Source organism: Colossoma macropomum, unplaced genomic scaffold (genome assembly GCF_904425465.1).
Source record: "Colossoma macropomum unplaced genomic scaffold, Colossoma_macropomum, whole genome shotgun sequence".
Lineage (NCBI taxonomy): Eukaryota > Metazoa > Chordata > Actinopteri > Characiformes > Serrasalmidae > Colossoma > Colossoma macropomum.
In genome coordinates, this window is record NW_023494789.1 from 42,440,031 (window position 1) to 42,464,389 (window position 24,359).

Below are 24,359 nucleotides of genomic sequence, written 5' to 3' on the forward strand. Positions count from 1 at the left end.
TAATTATTTAGTGTCTACAAAGAATTATTCAATATCTGCTTTTGAGTTATTCAGTATTTACTATGAATTATTCGACAACTGCTATGAATTATTCAGTATCTATTATGAATTATTCAGTATCTACTATTATTAATGCAGTAACTACAATTATTCAATTAATTCTGTGAATTGAACTAATGTGTAGGTAGTGTAGTTATCAGAGTGAGTGTGTGCTCCCACATACAGACTCTTAGAGTTTGATGGGTTAATCTCAATAGTTTAGAGCCAATCTTTAGAATCTGATGTGGCAAAACTTTAAAGATTCATAACGTAAAACGTTTTGTAGCACAGTTTTGAACATTTGCAGAAAAGCATGAATTCAATAGTAGTTTTTGCTTGAATGTTTTCATGGAAATCCATGTTGTGACCGGCCAGATCCTGAGGGAACTGGGAGAAAATATGCACCTACATCAGAAATTCATTGGTAATAGTTACAGTGAACAGTTTAAATAGTCAACAGTAATTCGCAGCTTCAGCATTCTGAGGAAAACCTACATGTTCAGAATTTTCAGCAGTCTGTGAAACACAATGATTGACATGTGCTTGGAATCTCAATCCTCCATTTCTTGTTAGTGACCAAATGTGGTGAATGAAGTCACTTCTTCTGCTGAAGATTCATTACTAAATTTCCTAGAACACTTTTTGAGCAAAGGTCATAATCAGATCAGTGGATTAAGTCAGATGTTTCACAAATAAAACTGAGTGTCACAGCAGTCATTCACAACAAAATGAAAGCACAGTCACTATAGTGGTCTCAAACATTTAGACCCACTGTAGATAATATCCACATGCATAAAATATGTCACAGCAACACAATTAATCTCTTTTTGTAAAGAATTGTGTTGATTATAACAAAAAAGTGTATTCATCTGCAACCATTTGTTGCTGTAGAGCACAGAGGCTGTTGATCAGAGCAATTGAGGACATGTCCTTCCAGCAGAGAACCCACAGAAAGGTGAGATACTTCCTGTTTCAGCTTCTCTTCCGGAACATTAACTGCAACCAAAGTACTTTCCCTCATGTGCAACAATAGAGAGTCTAGTGCAGTTGGTAAAAATCCCTGTACAAACTGCAACAGAGCACTTTCATTAACACTGTCTGACCTAACGCATGGTGACTGATCCATTCATGCACTCTTTAAACAGATGGTTCTTCAAGAATTCTTCCGTAAATACAGTGGTTCTACTAGAACCGTGAACAATCAAAGAACCATTTGCACGTTAACACTTCTTTGCATGGTGAAATGGTTCTTCAGATTGATGGAGTATTTGTTTTTGAAAATGGTTCTATATAGTACCAAAATAAGTTCTTCTATTGTCACAATAACAAGCTTAGAGTAAAAATACAAGAAGCATTTTCAAAAAAATCTTCATAGAACCATATACAATACATTCTCCATCCGTCTGAAGAACTTTTTCACCATGCAAAGAAACATTTAAGCATGCAAATGGCTCTTTGAGTGTTCATGGTTCTCAATAGAACCATTGTCTTTAGTAAAGACCCCTTGAAGAACCATCTTTTTTAAGTGTATTGTTCATTTTTGTCCTCTTTAACTGATTAAAATCTGCTCCCAGAGTAGTTGGTGAGTATGCAGGTCCATGTTGGTCAGTAAAATGAGTCAGCATGTGGAATTGGAGCTTGCTGTGAGCTGCTGTATTTCCTATCACTGTATAAAAGAAGCTCCATGCTGCCCTTATTGTTGGATGCATTGAGTTTCTGAGCTATATAAACACTTATTATTGATATGTTTCATCAGACTAACAGTAAAAGGCCCCTGAAGTGTTAAGTATTTCCTTATTCATGTGTTTACTTGGTAGCAAATGGTGGTTTGTACTACAAGAATAAAAAAAAATTCTGGTATAGATCACGTCCTTTCATATCAAAATAAACGCTACAGCATTAGTTGTAGAACTCAGTATTGCAATAATTCCCCAACAATGTAATTAACCCAAAAATGTGACACATTTTTGCACTTAACTTGATCAAAAATGTAATAAACCCGAATAATGTAATAAAATAGTAAACAGTCAGCCTGAAAATGGTATTACATAATCAGAAAAAATATGATTAGATTATTAACTTAAGACATCATATTACATTATTGAACATGTAATCACATTTTTTATATCACTGTTGTCAGAAGAAAACCTTGTATCTCCAAAATGACAATAAAAGGATAAAACCCACTTTGCTTTTAATGTAAGTCAGTGGAACCAGACTTTTTCCAAGTAATTTTGGGTCATTTCTTTTGGTCCATTCTTAATGAAAAATGACAAAAATGGAGATACAAGGTTTTCTTCCGACAGCAGTGATATGTGTATATTTATATATATACAAAACATTGCATCTCTAAAAAGGTAACTTTTACAGGACAAGGAAAAACATGCTTAACTGTTAAAGGAAGTAAATGGATAAATATTTTTTTCCAAGTAATTTGGGACCATTTCTGTTGTTCCATTCATCATGAAATTTTGACGCATCAAAAAGAGCAACAGAACGTGTAAAATTATGCTAAAAACTGAAAAACACAATTTTGCATAAATTCTGAAATTCATGTAAATATTTCAAAAATACTCTTTTTCACTCGAATTCTTGTGCTAATAATAACATTTGTAAAAAAAAAAAATCTTACATTATTGGAAATTATTGAAAAGTTATTACATCATTGGGTCCCACTCTCATGTAGGTTAAAGGTGAAGAGCAGATTCAAATAATAGAATTTAAGAGTTATATGGAAAAATTTGTCATTCTTTTTTTATCAGCATGACTCAAACTGCAAGTCATGCTTATTCACGAAAAGAGAAGTTCACAGGGAATAGTCAGTGGTTTTGGTCCTGTTGTGAAATTCCCAGAGGGCATTCCTTTCGCAAATTTCTTTCAGTAATGATTAGCTTTTGAGGTTAACAAATGACAGCACATCATACTTCAGCACTGTGGAGCAAACGCAATGCTTTATTTGCAGAACTGAACTGAATCTGTGGTTGTAGCCTGATTTCTTTTCACTACAAAACTTTATTTAACTTAAAAAAGTAAGTAATCTGGCAAGGACTGGGTATCATTCGTACTGATATCAACACTTTTACAGTCAAATGGACTACAGTCAAAAGGAGAGAGAGAGTTAAGCATTGACATTACAGAGAAAGAGTGGACTAAAATGTGCGTAACTCAACACACAACCACTAACTCAAGGATATGGAAAGAACTTGGATGAAATAACTTGACCCATTATTTCATAACTCCTGAAATATGGAGTAAACAAATTGGCCATAAACAGCCATGTTGGAGGATAAGGTGGTCAATCATACACACGTCTTTTGGAAATATAAGAAACTGTACTCTTTTTGGGAAAATGTATATGATGTCATTAAAGACATTTTGGGTTATTCAGTTCCCAAAGAATACAAAGATATGTAGCTTGGAGATGATCATGTTATGAATAATGACAAATATTCAACAAGAACACTTTTGATAGCCAGCAAAAAAGAAATGACAGAAAATTGGTATAAGATTGAACCTCCCTCTACAGAACAGTGGGTGGAAATTGTGCGACAAATTTATATACTAGAAAAAATTGTATTTGTTAACAGGTGCACTGTCAAAAATGAGAAGTCTGCTCAACTTAAAATGATATACTAACTGATTACATGGCTTTTCTTGAGGTGACTCAAGACACCAGAGTTCACACAACTCAAACTTCTTAGTTGAGCCAAAATTTCTCCCAGCAACTGTTTCTAGGTCTGCATCTCAGTTAAATAAACAAAACTGAATTTTGGGTTTTACTCAATTTCCCCACTAGCAGTTTCTGGATATAGACATCTATGGTATTGCTGGGATTCAAACTCACAATCTCCTGCTGTTGGGATGAGTCATTAGACAGTTGCACCACATGAGACTATACTGTGCTTTAAAGTTAAAACAACAAATATTTCTCCAGTGTATTTAACATTTGCAGACACAAAATCTGAGTTGCTTCATGGGTTCCTGAGTGGTGCAGTGGACTAAGCCATCACCCCAACAGGAGATTGTAAGTTTGAGACCCAGCAATGCCATAGCCAAATATAAGTGCCTACCTAAGAGGAAAAATGACTTGCAGGATTGTGTGATGGAAAGAGTCCTGGCTAGTGGGACAGTTGAGTATGAAAACAGATTCATTTTATTTACCATAACTGAAATGCAGAACTAAAAAATGAAGAGATTTTTGACTCAACTAAGCAGTTTGAGTTGTGTGAATTCTTGTGTCCTCAAGTTGAATCAACTCAAGAAAAGCCATGTAATCAGTTACTATATCATTTTGAGTTGAGCTGACCTCTCATTTTTAACAGTGTGGCGAAAATGGACGACATATGACACCATAGAAATACTTAATGCAAGGATACTACACATTTATATCCACTCATTTGATAAGAGTTTAGTAACCACTGACACCCTTTTCCCCCATCCTTGTGTTGGTGTTGTTCTGACTGTGGTATCCTTTATTGTATACATCTATGTCTACTTGTAAACTCAACACTTAAGTATCAAAAAAAAAAAAAACACACCAATGGCATAGATTAAAATCGGCACTTTCCAAAACATTTTTCCACTTGTTTCGATAAGCGAGTTAGAAATTCTAAAGAAAATGTTTCAAACAGAACGTGTGAAGGCGCAGAGCTGATGGTGGAGATTGGAGGGTTATCTGAATGTGCAGGAGGAACATGATGATCACATCTGAGAAACGTGATCAGGTCCTCATGTGTAGTGGAACAGAATGTTACCGTGGAATGTTTGTGAGTTTTGGATGATAAAGCTGTTCAGGCTCTGGCGCCCTCAGCTCGCTCTCTCGATGAGCTCCAGTGATAAGAACACTGGCCTTTAAGAGGTTACACAGGGTCAAAGCTCATGAGGAATTGATGTGATGATATTTCTGCACTCTGAAATTCCTCAGTTAGTTATCTTATAACAAATATGCATAGATTAGAGTCAACAAAGAGTCAGAAAAACGGGCAGAATCTGAATCATTTTATTTGCATGTACTAAAAATTGGTTTGATAAAATTGGTTTTTAAAGCAAAGCAAAATTAATTCAATAAAACCACGTCTATAAACGAAAAGTCTTAAGATTCTTCTTGAGAAAAGAGACACAGAATTACTCAAAACAAAAATTAGTTCATAAAAACACGCCTAAAAAGAAAAATCTCTCTAAATTCTTTTTAAAAAGAGATAAAGATCCAGAATTTCTTTGAGACTCAGGAAGCTTGTTTAATAGTGATTCCAGGTGATTCCAGTGTGTTCTTCTGTTGTGCAAATGTCAAGCTTGTTACAATAGAAGAACCCGTATTGGTGCTATATAGAACCATTTTCAGAAAGATTCTATATAAAACCATCTACAACACATATTCCATCAATCTGAAGGACAATTTCACCGTGCAAAGAACCATTTAAGCATGACATTTCTTTGAGTGTTCATGGTTCTACATATAACCATTGTCTTTCCTAAAGAACCCTTGAAGAACCATCTGTTTTAAGAGTGTGGTATTGTCAGATAGTTTCTGAGCTATGTAAACACTTATTATTGATCTGTGGCATCAGAATAATAGTAAAAGGCCCAGAAAGTGTGAAGTATATTTTTGTTTAATACTAAAAAGCCCATAAAGGTACTTAGAGAAATTAGCATTATTGTAGTGGATGCATTAAAATGCCTTAAAAGGCACTACATTGAATTTGCTGATACCTGTTGATACCCTGATAATGAATATTATTATACTCCTACTGCTGTCTTTTACATCAACATGTTGTTTTGAGTTAAATCTTTTTAAAGTGTGGTGCAAACGGCCTAAATGTTACACCCATATATGTACAGGTGGAGCGGGCGCAGGCTCAGGGGAAGCAGAAGGCCGTGCGGATCGTCAGTACGGGTCGACAGGGGAGGAATCCACTGTGGGTCAGTGTGGAGGAGGACAGCAACAGCAAAAACAAACCCACTGGTGAGAGATTAATTCATTCTCTTATTCATTCAAATACAATCATAACTAAATATACTGCCATATGTATATACTACTGCCCCAGATATGATTCTGTCTGAAGTATCTGGACTGTAACTCTGCTGTTGCGGCTGTTTTTCCCCTCCAGCTGATGGCAGCAGCCCCCGCAGCTGTGTGACCCTGATGCCCTACACGCTGGTGACCCCCCACTACCCCCCTGTCTGCCGCCCAGTCCTCCTGCTACCCACAGTCCTTGGCCACATCCTGCACAAACGCCTGGCGGAGCAAGAGGGCTACCAGCTATGTGAGCCAGGTACACCCCCAACAGCATTATAAAAATATTTTGTCTCTCTCTCTCTCTCTCTCTTTCGATATATATATATATATATATATATATATATATATATATATATATATATATATATATATATATATATATATATTCCCCTTTAATGGAATAATCTACCAGAAAATCTTTAAATATTCTAATTATGAATGGAATCTAATGAGGGGTTAGTTAAAATGTGCTAGAAAGTGTCCAATAACCATTCAATAGCATTTTTAGAGGGCAGTGTGTTAAAGTGAACAACTGATCTGATGTTTTTCTCTCTGATCCGCTCAGAAACCCTCAGTGCGACTGATCACGCATCCAGGATGCAGAAGGGGGAGGTGCTGGAGGAGTGCAAGTCAACCACACACTGCTGTTACACTGTACAGAGTGTGGAGAAGATCATGAAACGCGTATGTAGCTCTGAACTGTAAATCAACTTTAAATAAAGGGCTCTAATCTGGCCTCAGCTCAGTCAGGTTTCCAGGTTTTAACACAGCTCATTATTATTAATATAACAAAAAGATTAAAGGAATAGTGTTTTTCAACCTAATCTCTGTTTGCTGCATCTGGACTGTGACATAGGAGCTGAGGCAGGTTGCAAGTGCGAACTGACTTTATTAGGGGCATTCAGATAGTCCTTGTCGCAGCAGGCAGGGGTCAATACACAGGCAGGCAGGAGATCCACATTCGGGAATAACAAAGAGAGTAGCAGGGGTCAAAACCAGGTGTGTGGGAGAGGAGGAGAGTGGGTGAAGCCAGGGAGAGTCCAAGTCGATTTTCCTCAGAGTGGGGGAGATGTGACATGGACTTTAATTGCAAGTGTTTCACTGACTTTAAGTAAGAACAGAAATTGTTAATCTATTCTCTTGCTGCTTTATATAGCAGCAAGAGATTAGGTTTGAAAAAGTACCAAAACTTATTACTATTATTATTATTATTATTATTATTATTATTATAAGCAAGGTCTCTCTTTGAATCACTTTCTCACAGCCTGAATAAAGTAATAAATTTGAATATGTATGTCTGTGTGTGCAGGGTACTCACTGTGTGCTGCCTCTGGGTCTGGACTGCGTGCGGCGGCTGCAACGTGCAGAAATCTTCCCCATCATCATCTTCGTGGCGTCTACAGAGCGCAGCACTCGCAGACTCAAGTAGGTCAAGTTTCAACACCTCTGGTCATATTACATGTTTTGTGAAAATAATACAAGGGAAAATTTTAATAAATACATTAATCCCACCTCTACAGCCCATGTGTCAAACACAATGCCCAGATCAGGCATAATCCTATCTGACCCATGAAATTATTTTCATTTTCTACTAATATTAGGCCTCTACAACGCGCTGCACTACAATCCCCAGCACGCACTGCAACACAATGTGCGCAATGTAATGTAGCCTATTGTAATGTGCATAATGTTGTGTACAGTAGCCTATTTATGTAATTGATTATTTTTGAATATTTTGAATATTCCTTATGTAATATGTTGTTCACTACAACTGCCTTTATTTTGATGTTGGTGTTTTAGCGTATTGTTAATAAACAATGGCCAGCTCAGGTTGAAACAAATTTAAATATAGCATTTTCCTGCAATTTTACATGCAGTAAACCCTAACTTTTGCACAGGCCACATCTTATGTTTTATTGCTTTTCCAGTGTGTAAATTCAGTAAATAAACAGTACTTGTGCATGAAAATGTGTAGAATGTGTGTAAGATTTACACTTATTGTTAATTTTCCTACACTTAGAAAATCAACAGTGCATGGAATTTGTCATTTGACCAGAGGCACTAAAATGATTTGCATGTGACAAATATTATTAACAGAGCTCTCTTGGAAATAATCTACTTGTTGTGATATCAGCACTTATCAGTACTGAAATATTAATCAACAAAACTAAATATTGCAGATGTATACAGTCCCATGCAAAAAAGCTCAAAATGGCAAAATATTAAACTTTTTCCTGTTGCAGACAGTCTTTTACAGAAAGAAGAGTCAAAATTGTTTCACTCAGCACTGACGGCTTCAAGCAGCTGAAAAATGTTCCCGAGCTAGTTTGTGTTTAATGTGAAGCCAAATCTTCTCTATAGGGTTTAAATCTGGACTCTGACCAGCCCAAAACTATAAGTAAAATACAGTATATTTTGAGCTTGGCCCATTTTTTGCACATGAATGTGCTCAAAATATCATCACATAGCTGCTTTATGCCAATAAAACCTTTTTTCTTTTTACTTATGGTACGCCTTAAATCTGTCTTTCTATGTTGTTGTCCATTCAGACATAAGCTGCGTCAGAACTGTCTGACAGAAGCTCAGCTGCTGGAGTGTTCTCGCAGCGAGGAGCCACTGCTGGACAAACTGCCCTGCCTGTACCGCACCGTACCGCCGGAGAACTGGAGCGACAGCGCCTCCCTTTTGGACACTCTGCTTTACGTGGTGCAAGACGAGCAGAGGAAAATCGTTTGGGTTGAGCCTGATCTGTGGTGAGACTGGATTTGCACTGCGAAGTCAAATGTTCAGGTTTTAACGCTTTTCTTTTTCAGTGCATCATATTATTTAGTTAAGCTATTTCTCTATTTGAGAACAAATTAGATAAAGCTTGACTGTAACATCGAATAAAATTGATTTAAGGTGATTTTTTAAATTTTTGTATAGGTCTTTCAAAAGTACTGCATAATTCAATTGTAAAGGTGTAAACAAAGTCCAAGCCGAGAACTATTCACAGCTTATTACATGAGCACACTGCATCACACCTGAAATTGTTTAACATAATAAAAATTTGAGAAGGTTTTGGCCTAAAACATATATATTTTTTTCTCTATTTCTGATAGAGGGATACATACAGGGTGCTGTGAGGCAAAATAGCCCCCAAAGAAAACTTATTATTTCAGATTTTCCACTATTTTTCCTTATAAAACTCGTTGGTTCACTGGTGGTTTTGGATAGTAAATAAAATGTCTGTATTTGTGTTGTAGTCATGGTGACCCCTGGTTCCTGTCACCACCACTGTAAAGAAATCTGAGTCATTTCACACCAAACCACTCTGAATCACTCTTTTTACATCTCAAACACTGAGTTATGCAGAAATAATAAAAAGAAATCATTGGAATTCAGTTTTAAAGAAGCTCAACTTAAAAAGGGTTTAGTACTTACACATTTGGATTTACAGGGTACAATCCAGTGCTCATCTACTGACTGTGGAATCAAGGTCAAAAACGTCCTTCAGTCCTTCATTCTTGTGGTGATTTCAGCAGTGTTATGTAATGGTCAAATGGTGCATTACTAACCCGGGTAATTAGCATAATCAATGAATAATTCATGAAATAACGAAGAATGTGCTCACCCACTGCCTTCGGCATCAAAACCTCTCAGAATAATGTACTTACTGACCTCACAAATACTTCAAAGCCTCAAGACAATAGACAGAGAAGGTGCTCAACTGAACCAGTTGAATTATCCATTAAAAAGTATGGAAAAGTATGGATTTGCTATAGTATTAGTGTTGTGACGCAGCAGTCGGCACTTGCAGGTGTTTATTATAATAATAAAAAAGAACTGCATTATGATTATTGGTGGTTAGATTTTATATTTAACATAGATACTGTTTCATATCACGTGCATGTGCAGCAGGGTATTTTACTCACTTTACCTTTGTCCAATGACAATAATTATTTGTAATATGCCTTATTTGCATAAGTGAAATATGTAAATACAATGTATTAGTTGGTATCCAGCAAGCAGGACTGCGCTGGCCCTGTACGGGCCCACCAGCAGCCCCCCCAGGAGGAATGAGATTTCACTCACTGGCAAATGATTGGCCCCTCAGTGTTGGCCCTAAGCAGGCAGCCTTAACTGAGCCATAAGTAAGAGTGGGTTTTGTCTGGGACAGCTCAGTGGGCCGTGAATGGTGGGTTGGGTCAATCGCAGGCTCACCCTCGTAGGGCTGGTGAGGGGTTTGTGTAGGATTGCTGAAATCCCATTTCTCATTTTTACCCCTACCCCTTCTTTTTCGAGTGTCACCTTGCCTCTTGGAACCGAGTTACAAAGGGTAGCGGTTGAAATCTCCCCTACGAAATGGAACAACCTTGAATAAAAAAGAACATTACTTTATTAACAGGCTACTAGCGGTGCTCTGTTGGCGACCCTGCCAGTCAGCAGTGACAGCAGAGGAGGGTAAAGGTCAGCAACCTACCCCTAGACATGAACACGCAAAACAGACGGGAAGGGCTTAGTGGTAGGGGCAAGGGGTGAAATGGGATTGTACCAAAGTCAGCCCACAGAGGGCCTGCAATGGGGGCGTGTTTGCTGAATACCCGTACATAAACTTTACAGATATAACAGAAAAGCCATCCTGAATTGTGCAATACTCCTTAAGCTTAATGTCTAACTGTTTACTGTTCAGTGTTTAATGTTGCTTGGCAACTGGCCACTCATGCCAAAGATGACATCTAGCTGAACTTCTTCCTTGTGCTTAGGAAAAACAGAGCGAAACAAAAGGTTTCATTAGCACGCAGTAACGCAAGGAATGAGGATGAGTGAGTGTGTCAGGGTTTCTGTTATCATGGTAACACCTGAACCTCTCACGTTTCCCTAAATGTCCACCCCCTCACCTGCTGATTCACTGTGAAGAGTGCAAAATGAGAGAAAAGCAAAAAAAAGCAAAGACTTGCTTTGAATTGCATAGAGTTACTTGCAAAAGCTGAAAGTACGTGTTTTGTTATTTTTCAAATGAAATTAAGTCAACCCTCTCTTCAGGGGACAAACGCAAATATGGCATTTGTCAAAATTTAATGCACAGTTTCTATTTATTTGTTTAGAAAAAAGCATATAAAGTAAAATGTAAAAGTATTTTTTGGGCAAAAAATATTATTTATTTATTTATTTGTTTGCTTATTAACATTAGAATAAATACAAATGAAAAAGATCCATGCAATGGCTGAAGTACAGAGAGAGTTCAGGAAATTCTTCTAACCAACAAATGTAAAAATGATAGTTCTTCAAGGGTTCTTTTGTAAAGAAAATGGTTCTATATAGAAACCATTTTGGCCATTCAAAGAACCCTTTGCATGATTACAGCGTTCTTTACATCGTGAATGGGTTCTTCAGATTGATAGAGAATGTGCTGTAAATGATCCTAAGGCTCTATATAGAAGGTTTTACAATGTCAATAGTAGAACCCTTTTTGGTGCTATGTAGTACCATTTTCAAAAAGGTGCTATATAGAACCATCTACAGCACATTCTCCACCAATATGGAGAACCATTTTATGAAGAAAGAACAATTTCTTTATGCAAAGAGCTCTTTGAGTGCCCATGATTCTATAGGGAACCATTTTCTTTACTAAAGAATCCTTGTAGACCCATCATTTTTAAGAGTGTACATATTGTTTATTTCTAAGTATTTGTCTTTATTCGTATTTATTCTAATGTTATGTTAGTGTTTTTATTGGCAAAAACACATTAACAGCCACAAACATCTCCTGCATTCTGATTCAGCATCTGTGAAACAGCTGAATGAAGAAGTTCATGTGTAATGAGTAATCGGTGACTGTACAGTGTGCTAAGCAGTACGTCACTGTCAGGATGAGAATGTGCATCTCCAAAAATGGTAACTTTACAGGAGAAAAAATGAGTGGCATAAACTTTTAATGAAAGTCAGTGTAAAAAGAGCTTCTCTATTGGTCCATTATTCATGACATGTTCACACAGTGCAGCAGCTGGCAAATCATGTAAAAAATTAATAATAAAAAAACAACTAAAGTGGAGATACAAGGTTTCATCCTGACAGCACTGAGTAGCATGTTTACACAAGTTCTAGGGTTCCAAGGTTTACTCATCTTTCTCTGTTAAAAAATGGGTCATATTAATATATAAAATATGTTTAATGTTTTTTTTTCTTCATATTTTACTTGCTGTTGTGTATGCTGTCAAAATAATATGTAATTTATACCATTATTACAAATTGTAAATGTACAGAAAAATAATAAAACATGTATGAAAGGACATTTTTGAGTTTGGGTCATGATGCATGATGATGCTAATAGAATAGCATGCTGACATATCCTCACATGTTCAAAACTGCTATATCATGAAATGTCTTGGTATATTTTCATCATCCTGAGGACATTTACAAATACAACCCCAATTCCAAAAAAGTTGGGATGCTGTGTAAAATGTAAATAAATGTACATAAAAATAGAATGCAATGATTTGCAAATCTCATAGACCCATATGTTATTCACAATAGAACATAGAACACATCAGATGCTGAAAGTGACATATTTTACCATTTCATGAAAAATATTAACTCATCACATCTCAAAAAAGTTGGGACAGGGCCGTGTCTACCAATGTGCAGCATCCCCTCTTCTTTTAACAACAGTCTGTAAACGTCTGGGAAGTGAGGAGACCAATTACTGGAGTTTTGGGAGAGGAATGTTGCCCCATTCTTCTCTGATATAGGATTCTAGCTGCTCAACAGTCCTGGGTCTTCTTTGCTGGATTTTTCATTTCATGATGCGCCATTTGTTTTCTATTGGTGAAGGGTCTGGACCGCAGGCAGGCCAGTTCAGCACCCGGACTCTTCTTCTGCGAAGCCGTGCTGTTGTGATGGATGCAGTATGTGGTTTAGCATTGTCTTGCTGAAATATGCAAGGCCTTCCCTGAAAGAGAGGCTGTCTGGATGGGAGCACATGTTGTTCTAAAACCTCTTTATACTGTTGAGCATTGATAATGCCTCTCCAGATGTGTAAGCTGCCCACACTATAGGCACTAATGCAACCCCATGCCATCAGAGATACAAGCTTTTGAACTGTGCGCTGATAACAAGCCGGATGGTCCCTCTCCTCTTGAGTCTGCAGGACACGACGTCCATTGTTTCCAAAAAGTATTTCAAATTTTGGTTCATCTGACCACAGAACAGTTTTCCACTTGGCCTCAGTCCATTTTAAATGAGCTTTGGCCCAGAGAAGGCAGCGCCATTTCTGGATTGTGTTGACATATGGCTTCTTCTTTGCTTGATACAGCTTTAATTTGCATTTGTGAAATGCAAGGCGAACTGTGTTCACAGATAATGATTTCTGGAAGTTTCCTGAGCCCATGCAGTGATTTTCAGTACAGAATCATGCCTGTTTTCAATGCAGTGGTGCCTGAGGGCCTGAAGATCATGAGCATCCAATACATACCGCCGACCTTGTCCCTTGCGTACAGGGATTTCTCCAGATTCTCTGAATCTTTTGATGATATTATGTACTGTAGATGGTGGGATATCCTTCTTCACAATCTTACACCGTTTTCCAATTTTTAGATTTTTAGATGCATTGGTGATCCCTGCCCATCTTTGCTTCTTAGAGACTCTCTAAAAATGCTCTTTTTATACCCAGTCATGTGAGATAGTTGCAAATTTCTCCTCCAGCTGTTTTTCATTAGTACCACTTACTTTTCCAGCCTTTTGTTGCCCCTGTCCTAACTTTTTTGAGATGCGTTGCTGCCATCAAGTTCTAAATGAGTTAATGTTTTTTATGAAATGGTAAAATGTCCCACTTTCAACATCTGATATGTGTTCAATGTTCTATTGTGAATAAAATATGGTTCTATGAGATTTGCCAATCATTTCATTCTGTATTTATTTACATTTATTTACATTTTACACAGCATCCCAACTTTTTTGGAATTGGGGTTGTAGATCAACACATACATCGTGACATTAGTTCTAAACTCCACACCGCAGATAACGGTATTAAGTTTCCACTAAGAGCAAAACATACACTAAAATATTTGCCTGACTTTAGCTTCTGGTCATATACAGTCCTGACTGTCCAAATTTTGGACATATACTTCAGCATGAGATTTTCAGACTAGTACATTTATATGCTGTACAATAGCACCTCCAGTGGTGTGTTGATGTTCTGCATCTAATTCTGGGTCTATGAGGACTGTTACTGTCCTTTGTGTTCTGTTTCTCTTTCATTTTCTGCTTTTAACACAGTCCTTTGACTCCTCACTGGAGTATAAATACATTTCATGGTCCTAAGCTACATTTAAGTACACTTCAGTTACATACTGCAAATGCTATTATGTTAAGTTGCATAAATAGCACTTATAAAATGCATTTAAATGCTTTAAACTGCAGTTCAACGCCAGTTCATCAGTACTAATGTTCCTATTGCAGTGGTCCGCAACATGTGGCTCCGGAGCTACGTGTGGCTCTTTTACTGCCCTGTTGCGGCTCCACAGGAGAATTAGATTTTTAGATAAAAATAAAATAATCCTCCTTTGCAGTAAAATAAAGCTCTGCTGATCGTTCCACCACAGTTTTAACAATAAATGGTCTTAAACGCTGGAGTTAATGTATAACTGCTAATTTATCCTTTAACCCTGAAGACTGGCACGCAGACTGCCTAGCTAGTAGCTAACGAAAAGGCAAAGAGAAAGATTTAAGACGAACATCGATCATTTGGTGACGAATGGACTTATTTGTGTTTATAATCACTCCAGCTGGTTTCCTGATATGTTTAATCTGCAATTAGAAACTGACAAACACTAAAAAGTTGCGAAGCTGAAGCCATCTTCTCATTCCAATTTTCCTGTTGCACCTTAAATGGTGCAGCAGTTACATTCTGGCACCTCAGGCACCATTTAAGGTGGAACAGGAAAGTTCGAACAAGAAGCTGGTGAATGAGAAATTGGTAAAAAATAAAACATCAAGAGACATTTTACAAGAAACTATTCTGCTTTTGAGGAAAGGTTTCCTGCCGGAGATGCGAGAAAAGTAGCTATAGCTGATCTGAAGCTTAAAACAGAGCAAAGTAAGTCTTTGACATATATACAGCCAAGATGGTAAAACGTTACTTAAATAAATGGACATAAAATGTTCTGGCTCTCAAGGTGGTTTGATTTTTGTTGAAAGGACAAAATGGCTCTTCTTAACATTTGGGTTGCGACTCCTGATCTAGTGGAACATAAATGATGTTTATCTTGAGCAAACTGTGAGAATCCTTGATTTTAATTTACAGTAATAAGGCATAATGATGTATTTTAACACTAAATGGACTTTGGACTGCTGTGAGTGTAATCTAAATCATAATATCCAATCCTTCATCAGTAGCTACTCATATTTACCTGGTTTATATTTGGATGGATTTGTACTTTCCTGAGTATTTTCAAATGATAATTAGTACTGTTTGCTGCTATATTGGTGAGTATCATAATCCACTTTCTCCTCAGTTCAATTTTAGTCATGAACATTTAGTTCCTAATTCCTTTTTTTGGGGTTTATTTGGTGCTGTTGTGTTGTTACTGTTCTGCTTTACTGCTGATCACTCCTCGCACTGTGGAGCTTTAGCTTTTATTTTAGACCAGAAAAGGGTCCAAAAAGAGAAGATGCTGGTCACACTAAGAACTTCCACTGCAGTTCCACAAGTCATAATTATGCAAAGACCTAAAAGAACAGTTATCAGCTACTCCTAGTATATTTCTCTTCATCAAACCAACTTAATGAATCTACAAATATAATCATAACATTTATAAATGGGACTGTGTTTGTTTTTTTTCAGTTCTAGTCTCTTCAGTGCTGTTTTTTTAGTGTGAATAGAATAATTTTAAATCTTTAAATAGTAAATAAATAAATAGATAAATAAATAACTTTCAAAAATGTGTGCTTAAAATCACAGCTGAGATGCTGCAAAACTGAGTCTTTTGTTCACTTGAAGTTGACTATAGTAATGGACACAAGAGGGAGCCAAAGAGTACAGAACTGAGAGAGAGAGAGAGAGAGAGAGAGAGAGAGAGAGAGAGAGAGAGAGAGATGGACATGGCATTTAGGAGAAAAAACAAAAACACAAGTCGTGATGTTTTGAAAAACAAATGGTTTATGCATGCTATTCTAATAATCTATTTCTCTCTTTTTTCTCTCTCTTTTCTCTCTACCCCCTCCCTCCCTCCCTCCCTCTCTGTCTCTTGCTCTCTCTCTCTCTCTCTCTCTCTCTTTTCTCTCTCTCTCTCTCAGTCAATCCACTGACTTTCTGCCTCTGCCCATCGACTCTGTTCTGAAGCAGATCAGACAGTCAGTTTTCTCTGAAAGGTGGATTCATTTTTTTCAGTTCCACTAGGGTTCCTGAACACCTTTGGTTGCTGGGAAACAGCCCCAGCAGTGTGTGTGTGTGTGTGTGTGTGTGTGTGTGTGTGTACATGTATCGAGTCTTGACACAAATGTTGATTTGTGTTTTGGCAGAAATACCTTAATAATGCACTCAGACAGGCTTGTTTTTATACCTTGTCAGGATGTGAATGTGAGGTCATATAAATACCAATAAAGTTCCCTGATCTCTCTAAGGAATGAATTCAGCTACTTTAAGGTCACCCACTGCTGATACAGGCATTCAACTGTGCGCACACAGCTTGTATAATCTCCATAGAAAAGCACTGAACAATCAAATGGGACACATGAGCCTAAGGTCACCATGCCCAATGTCATGCATGGACAAGAGGGATATAAAGCCCCCCAGCACTGGGCTGTGGAACAGTGGAACTGTGTTCTCTGGATTGATGGAGCTCCAGCTTCATAAGTTGGAGATCCAGAACTGTTCATCCAACATCAGTAACTGACCTCACTAATGCTCTGTCAAATCCTCACAGCAATGTTCAATATCTAGTGTAAAGCCTTCCCAGAAGAGTAGAGGCTGATACTGCAACAAAGAGGGGCAAACTCTATATTAATGTCCCATATGTCTTATATAATTATAATAATAATAATAATAATAATAATAATAATAATACATCCAACTTTGGAAATACCTATATGTAGTAATAATGTCATATGTGAATTTTGGTGGTATATAGATCCCTTTTGAAAAAGGTTCTATCTAGAACCATATACAACACATTTTCCATCAATCTAAAGAACAATTTCACCGTGCAAAGAACCACTGAGGCATGCAAATGTTTTTTTGAGCTTTCATGGTTCTATGTAGAATCATTGTCTTTACTAAAAAAACATCTTTTTTAAGAATGTATCCTAAATCTAACTCTAACTTGTGCACAGTTTTTGTCATCTTCTGTCCATCTGCTCATCGCAACTGGTTAGAGGCCAGACAGTCTAAGCAGGTGTTTATATTAAAGTGGCCAATAAGTGGAAGCACAAGGAGCAAATTTCTCTTATGGGAAGCTTTGAATGTCCAGTGCGGTAGAATAGTCTGTGTTGTCTTTGTTTGCGTTCACCTTTCCTTAACTTTGAGCAAATAGAGTTTTATTACCTGTGAGATAGCTTCACCAAATTATCTTGATTGGCTTCTGTGACGGTTTTGGCAGGAAGCACTGCTGTTATTTTTCCCTGTCAGGTTAAATATGACTCATGTAGGAGTATTTTCATGGTGGACTTATCAGTCACACGGTCAGTCACATGACGAACAATGTTGCCACGTTATCAGACGAGACAATGACCTGTAGTACTGGCCAGACCGTAGAAAGCACTAGGTTGCTCCACACAGCAATAGTTTGGCCAAGGTGATGTAGCTAGGAAGTAACAAAAGCTTATGTATATAAAAACAACAAAAACAACAACAATAATAATAATAATAATAATTTCAACGTTACTAAGTTCAATGTTACAAGCTTGACATCGTATCAGTACACACCTAAAAAATGGTTGAAGTGTTCTTTAGTAAAAACAATGGTTCTATATAGAACCATGAATTCTCTGGGAGTCTAGGATTTTATTGGGTTAAGCATGAAGCATGAAATGGTTCTATACAGAACTCATGGCTCTAAATAGAGCCACTGCCTACTGATGGGTAATTATCACACTAGCATATCACATGCAGTAGCATGTTTTTGTGCAACAAATAACACGACAGGAACGTTACACAGAATGTTACACAGAATGTTGCACATTTGTGAACTGATATCTGGTTTTACTTCCTAAGTGACCCACCAACATTGCCTGCTAATGAAGAACAGCTTTTTTACTGTCTAATAATATATTTTACTACATTTTCTGAGGAAAGACTGGCTGTTACACCTACTTACAGTGTCTTCTTGTGAGCTTTTAAGTGTAAAAATAATTTGTACTGCTACAAATATGAAGTTAAAAGACATCTGTCTCTTTATATTGTGAATATAGATTTCATCAACATGTAGACCTCGTAGTCAAACTTTCCACCAGGGGACCCACCCAAAACCCCTGCCACAATTCAATAGCATATGAAAAAGCTGATCACAGATCAGCACTCTGACACAATGAAATCTGGAACACTAGGCGGTCAGCACAGCCAGGCTTAATATGGATCTCAGCTGGACAAAGACAGTTCAGCTCAAATCTATACTGATGCTGAAAATTAGGTTTGGAAATGTAATTATTCTGAGGAAATGGATTTAAGCGGAGGAGGGGTGAGATGGAGGAGACAAAGAGACACAAAGATAAAGAAAAGCAGATTTTCTTTTCGATAACATTTATTTTCAAATGGACACTGTTGTGTAAGATGTGTAACAAATTTGTTTTTCCTTGCCAGTGTTTTCTGTGTACACAGTGTAAAGTAATAAAACTGCGTATGTCATGAAACAACTGTAAAATTGATTGTAGTTGCAGTATACATTCAAATAAAACATTTATTATGGTGTTAGTGTATGTGTGCATGAGCATATGCACAGCAGCGGAACATTCTCCTTGCGTATCCTCGGCAGCCCCCCCAGGTTGCCGGGGGAGACAGTCGAGCCAGATGAGCTGTCAAGGGAAATTAGCCTTCAGACAATCTGATTTCAGTGTCTGCCTGACTTCCTTTACACACACTGGGCCTAACCACGCAGCCCACTCAGGGGACCCTCTCACCACAGAGCTCGTCCAGGAGGCCTTCCTACCACATAGCTCACCTGGGGGGGCCTTTCACCACAGAGCTCGTCCAGGAGGCCTTCTTACCACATAGCTCATCCAAGGGGCCCTCTCACCAAAGAACTTGTTCATATGGCCCTCTTGCCACATGGCTCATCCAGGGGGTCCTCTCAGCACAAAGCTCTTCCATAGACCGCTCTCAACTTAGAGCTCATCTAGGGGTTCTCTCACTGCAGAGCTTGTTCAGAGGGCCCTCTCAGTACAGAGCTTGTTAAGTTGGCCCTGTCACCACGGAGCCTGTCCAGGGGATTAACTCACCATAGACCTTGTCCAGGAGGCTGTATCACTGAATTCATCCAGGGCATCCTCCCACCATGCAGCTCTTTCAGAGTGCCCTTTCATAATAGAGCTTATCCAGAGGGCCCACTCTCAACAGAGCTCTTCCAGAGGACCCCTTTCACAACACCAGGAGGGTCTATGGCATCAGGGGTCAAAACAGAGTTCATCTGGGGGGCCTCTCGCCACAGAGCTCTTTCAGAGGGCCCATTTCACAACACAGCTTATCCGTTACAGAGCATATTAGTGTGCTTTTTAATTGACACAATAGAAACCTTAACATCCCTGTGTATTACAATCTGTCCGAATGACTGTGGATCATGTGAACATTATAGAGCGCTTTTGAAATTAAACAATAGAAACCATATCACCCCCTACACTTCCTGTAGTGTATTACAGTCTGTCAGAATGACTGTGTGGGTCATATAAACTGCTGTAGTTTTTACTTAAAACAGCATGTTGACACTTTTGCATCATTGCAATCATATTACTGAATAAACAGCCTTAAGAATAATCACTGAATAATAAGCCTGTGGATTTTGTGGGCTATTGTGCTCTTGCTCTGAGTGAGGGAGCTCAGTAATGGAGCAGCTTTCTGGTGGATGGATCCTATAAACCATGCTAACTCAATCTAGGGCCCTGTGGGTTTTGTGGTCTGCAGGCTGAGCTCTCCTGGTGTGCAGTGAGGTGTTATTCTGGTCTACTGATGGCGGCCAAATAAAGAAGAATAGTTATGATTTTGACTGAGAGATTTTTGCTCTTTTGTGTTTCCTCTGTTGGATTTGAATTGAGTGAGACTATGTTGAAAGTCTCTGATGTCAAGTGACCCCTTTAAACCAATCAAAATTAGAGCAGCCCCCACACAGACCAAAGTCACTATGTATGTCTGACTGACTACCGGTGAGAGGATTTACTAGCATTTTAAAACTGTGGTACAATGATTTTAACTGATGGCTTTACCAATAAAACCTTTCTGAAGTGCTTACTTTACAAAAGATTGGGTCTTCATAATCTTTTGGCTAGTTTAACTTAGCTGACAAATGCTAACGTTGTCTAGTCAGAGTTAGTGAATGCTAATGGTGTTTGGATGTTTTGCCAAATTCCTACTTGCTTATTAATAAGCTTATCACTGCATCAGTAACTTACCACTGCAGTTACTGTGGTCACTCCTGGTAAAACATGACTGTACCTTCATAATCTGATATCTTGCACAGACATAAACCTCTGCCAGAAAATAAAAGCTAAAAAAGCCTGCTGATGTGGGTGTGACTGCCCACCCAGCACTGATCAGAACCTAAGGTTTTATCAACTTTTAACTTTCACTTTGGTTAATAATAAAGTTATATATCTTTAGGATATTGTTAAGATAGTGTATCTGTGCAGATATCTATATACTTGAAAACAAACCTAAACCCACACACACATAGGCTACACCAAAAACATATCAACAAACAACAAACAATAAACAAACATACAAGCAAGTTAGAATGGCATTTAACCCTCAGAAGTTGCTGTAATTGTCAGCGATACCAGATGCGTATTCTAATTTTATATGAATTATATCTTACTTGTAGCTCACTGGAAAAAGTGGAGAAACTGCGTTTTAAGTGAACTGCCACAAGTAATGTCAAAATGCACATCTCGCACACATACACTCATACACAGTACACACAGACTCACAAGCATACAGCCTAATGCACAGCAACAACAGCAAAAATAATGGATTTAAGGTAGCGGTGAATTTAATGTAGCAATAGATTTAAGGCAGTAGATTTAAGGTCTCAATGGATTTAAGGTGTTAGTGTGTGTAAGGTAGCAGCAGATTTAAGATACCAGTTGATTTAAGGTAGCGGTGGATTTAAGGTAGAAGCAGATTTGAGGTGTCAGTGGGTTTAGGATACTACAGCTTTAATACACTCTACAGCCCAGCAGGCTACATCAATTTACAAAATTTAACTTTCCAGTGGAATTAGCTTGCTTTGACAAGCCGACTTGAAGTGCTTATGAACTTTCCCTTTCTAGCTATGGAATGTAATTTGAATGTACAGCCCAATGACAACACTACGGTGTTAAATCACAGGCTTTTGTGAAAGGTGCAGCAGTCTGAGATTTACTCTTAATGACATTTTCGCACATGTTTTTGAGGCAAATTACAATGTTGTTACAGTTCTACAGATGGGTAACATAGCCTGGATTTGCAGGGATCTGGAATTTTTCAAAAACAAGCCGGTCATTTTCATCTAGTGAATGAAATAAGTGGAGAAATCTGATGAGGAGAGAGTTTCTCCAGTCTTCTTCAGTGAAACCAATCCAGTCTTCGGTGAAATCGTACATGAGCTCATGACAGCTGGGACTCACTCAGACCAAAGCTGCTGTACAATAGATGTAACAAGGAAAAGATCCAAACCAAACAGACGGGGATCCGCCTGTAGTACGAGGAATTTTCTCACAGGGAAATGGTTGGAAACGGTACATTAACCCTATAAAACCTAACGTCTCAGCTGTGATCCATTTATCGTGTTTGTGATTGTCCCCTTTAACTGATTAAAATCTGTCACCAGTATAGCTGGTCAGTGTGCATGTCCATGTTGGACAGCAAAATGGCTCAGCATTTGTAGCCTGATGTGGTTTTGAGGTGGTGGTTAGTTGATTAATTGCACTAGCAAGTTGATTAATTGTTAAAGTTTAAATTAGATCAGTGGGTATTAATCAGGGTTTTTGTAAATCATTAACTATAAAGAGTAAATAGACAGAGAAAGCTTGTGAACAAACTTGGGTTGAAAGTTGGCTTGACAAAGGCAGCTAATAATGCTTTAAATGTTTTAATAACTTAATTGGCTTATTTTATATAGAAAGTCCAGGTTGCTCTGGTGTTGCAATGGTTGATATGGTATTCCAGCTTGTTGTTAGGGCATTGCTTGGCGGTTTTTAGGTGGTTGCTAAGGTGTTGCTAAGCTGTTGCTAAGCTTGTTGATAGTACGATGCTTGAAGGTTTTTAGGTGGTTGCTACAATGTTGCTAGGCTATTATAAAGGTATCCCAGGTGACTGTTAAGGTGTTCCTAGGCAGTTGCTATGGTGTCCCAGGTGGTTGATAAGGTGTTGCTAGTCCCTCTCTGCGACATCACATGTGGTTGCTAAGTTCATTGCTATGGTATCCCAGGTAGCTGTTAAAGTGTTCCTTGGCTGTTGCTATGGTATTCCCGTATGGTTGCTAAGATGTTGCTATGCCATTTCTATTCTATCTCAGGTGGTTGCTAAGGAGTTGCTAAGTCATTGCTATGGTATCCCAGGTAGTTGTTAAAGTGTTTCTTGGCTGTTGCTATGGTATTCCTGTATGATTGCGAAGATGTTACCATGCCATTTCTATTCTATCTCAGGTGGTTGCTAAGGAGTTGCTAAGTCATTGTTATGGTATCCCAGGTAGTTGTTAAAGTGTTTCTAGGCTGTTGCTATGGTATTCCCATATGATTGCAAAGATGTTACCATGCCATTTCTATTCTATCTCAGGTGGTTGCGAAGGAGTTGCTAAGTCATTGTTATGGTATCCCAGGTAGTTGTTAAAGTGTTTCTAGGCTGTTGCTATGGTATTCCCATATGATTGCAAAGATGTTACCATGCCATTTCTATTCTATCTCAGGTGGTTGCGAAGGAGTTGCTAAGGCATTGCTATGGTATCCCAGGTAGTTGCTAGTCCCTCTCTGCGACATCACATGTGGTTCTTAAGTTCATTGCTATGGTATCCCAGGTAGTTGTTAAAAATGTTCCTAGGCTGCTGCTGTGGTATTCCCTATGGCTACTAAGGTGTTGCTTTGCCATTGCAATTTTATCTCAGGTGGTTGATAAAGAGTTGCTAGGTCATTGCTATGGTATCCCAGGTGATTGCTAAAGTGTTGCTGGAATGCTTGTATGAGGGTGACATAAGAAGAGTGTCCAAAAACATTTGGCTACAGAGTGTATACTGACTGTAGTGGAAGAAGTGGTAGAGGTAAAAGGATTATATATTATATAAAAGGAATGCCTCAGTTTCAATACATTAAGCTTTCCCCCATTCATTCCTTTAGAAAAACTTATTTTGAACGAACACTGTACGAACACCCTTCGTACAGTCGACTGATTAAAAAAATTACAAGCCACCTGTCCAGATAAAGGCTGTACAATCTGGCAAAGTATTTTGGATCTAGTTTGAAAGCTGTAGGAGGAGCAGCATTGCAAAACTTTGACCATAGAATAATAATAGGAAAAAGAAAATGAAGAATAGTAAGTTTTTCAAGCCAATTTAATGAATTGAGCCAATGATTCCAGGGATATAATTGAGATATTATTCAGATATGATTTGTTTACTGTTATGGAATCATATTAAATAATCATTAATTATTCAGTGATGGTTGATTGAAACTGATTATTTGAGTATAGGGGGCAGCACGGTGGCGCAGTGGGTAGCGCTGTTGCCCCACAGCGAGAATGGCCTGGGTTCGATTTCCGGCTGGGCGACCTGGGTCATTTCTGTGTGGAGTTTGCCTGTTCTCCCCATGTCTGCGTGGGTTTCCTCCGGGTACTCCAGTTTCCTCCCACAGTCCAAAAACATGCAGTTAAGCTAATTGGACATGCTAAATTGCCCCTAGGTGTGAGTGAGTGTGTGATTGTGTATGTCTGCCCTGTGATGGACTGGCAACCAGTCCAGGGTGTATTCTGCCTTCCGCCCAATGACAGCTGGGATAGGGACCAGCACCCCACCGCGACCCAGAAGGATAAGCAGTTTAGATGATGTATGTATGTATGTGTTTGAGTATGGTTTATGTGTCATTAATATTTTATGAATTAGCTTCCAGTAACTTTTACTTTAACTCCTTCAATCGCCAGGGCCCAATGGCAAGT

At 38.2% G+C, this 24,359-nt stretch overlaps 1 protein-coding gene across 3 annotated transcripts in view; it reads left to right on the forward strand.

The window, feature by feature from the left end:
* The window catches only part of card14 (caspase recruitment domain family, member 14), a 33,009-nt gene extending 23,823 nt beyond the window's left edge, over positions 1–9,186 (forward strand). For all 3 annotated transcript variants that reach the window (XM_036571399.1, XM_036571401.1, XM_036571400.1), the window contains 6 exons: positions 931–994; positions 5,878–6,001; positions 6,147–6,311; positions 6,621–6,739; positions 7,365–7,480; positions 8,605–9,186. In XM_036571399.1, coding sequence (XP_036427292.1) covers positions 931–994; positions 5,878–6,001; positions 6,147–6,311; positions 6,621–6,739; positions 7,365–7,480; positions 8,605–8,812 — 796 coding nt within the window. In that variant the 3' untranslated portion in view covers positions 8,813–9,186. The remainder of the gene's footprint in view (positions 1–930; positions 995–5,877; positions 6,002–6,146; positions 6,312–6,620; positions 6,740–7,364; positions 7,481–8,604) is intronic.
* The last annotated feature ends 15,173 nt before the right edge of the window (positions 9,187–24,359 follow it).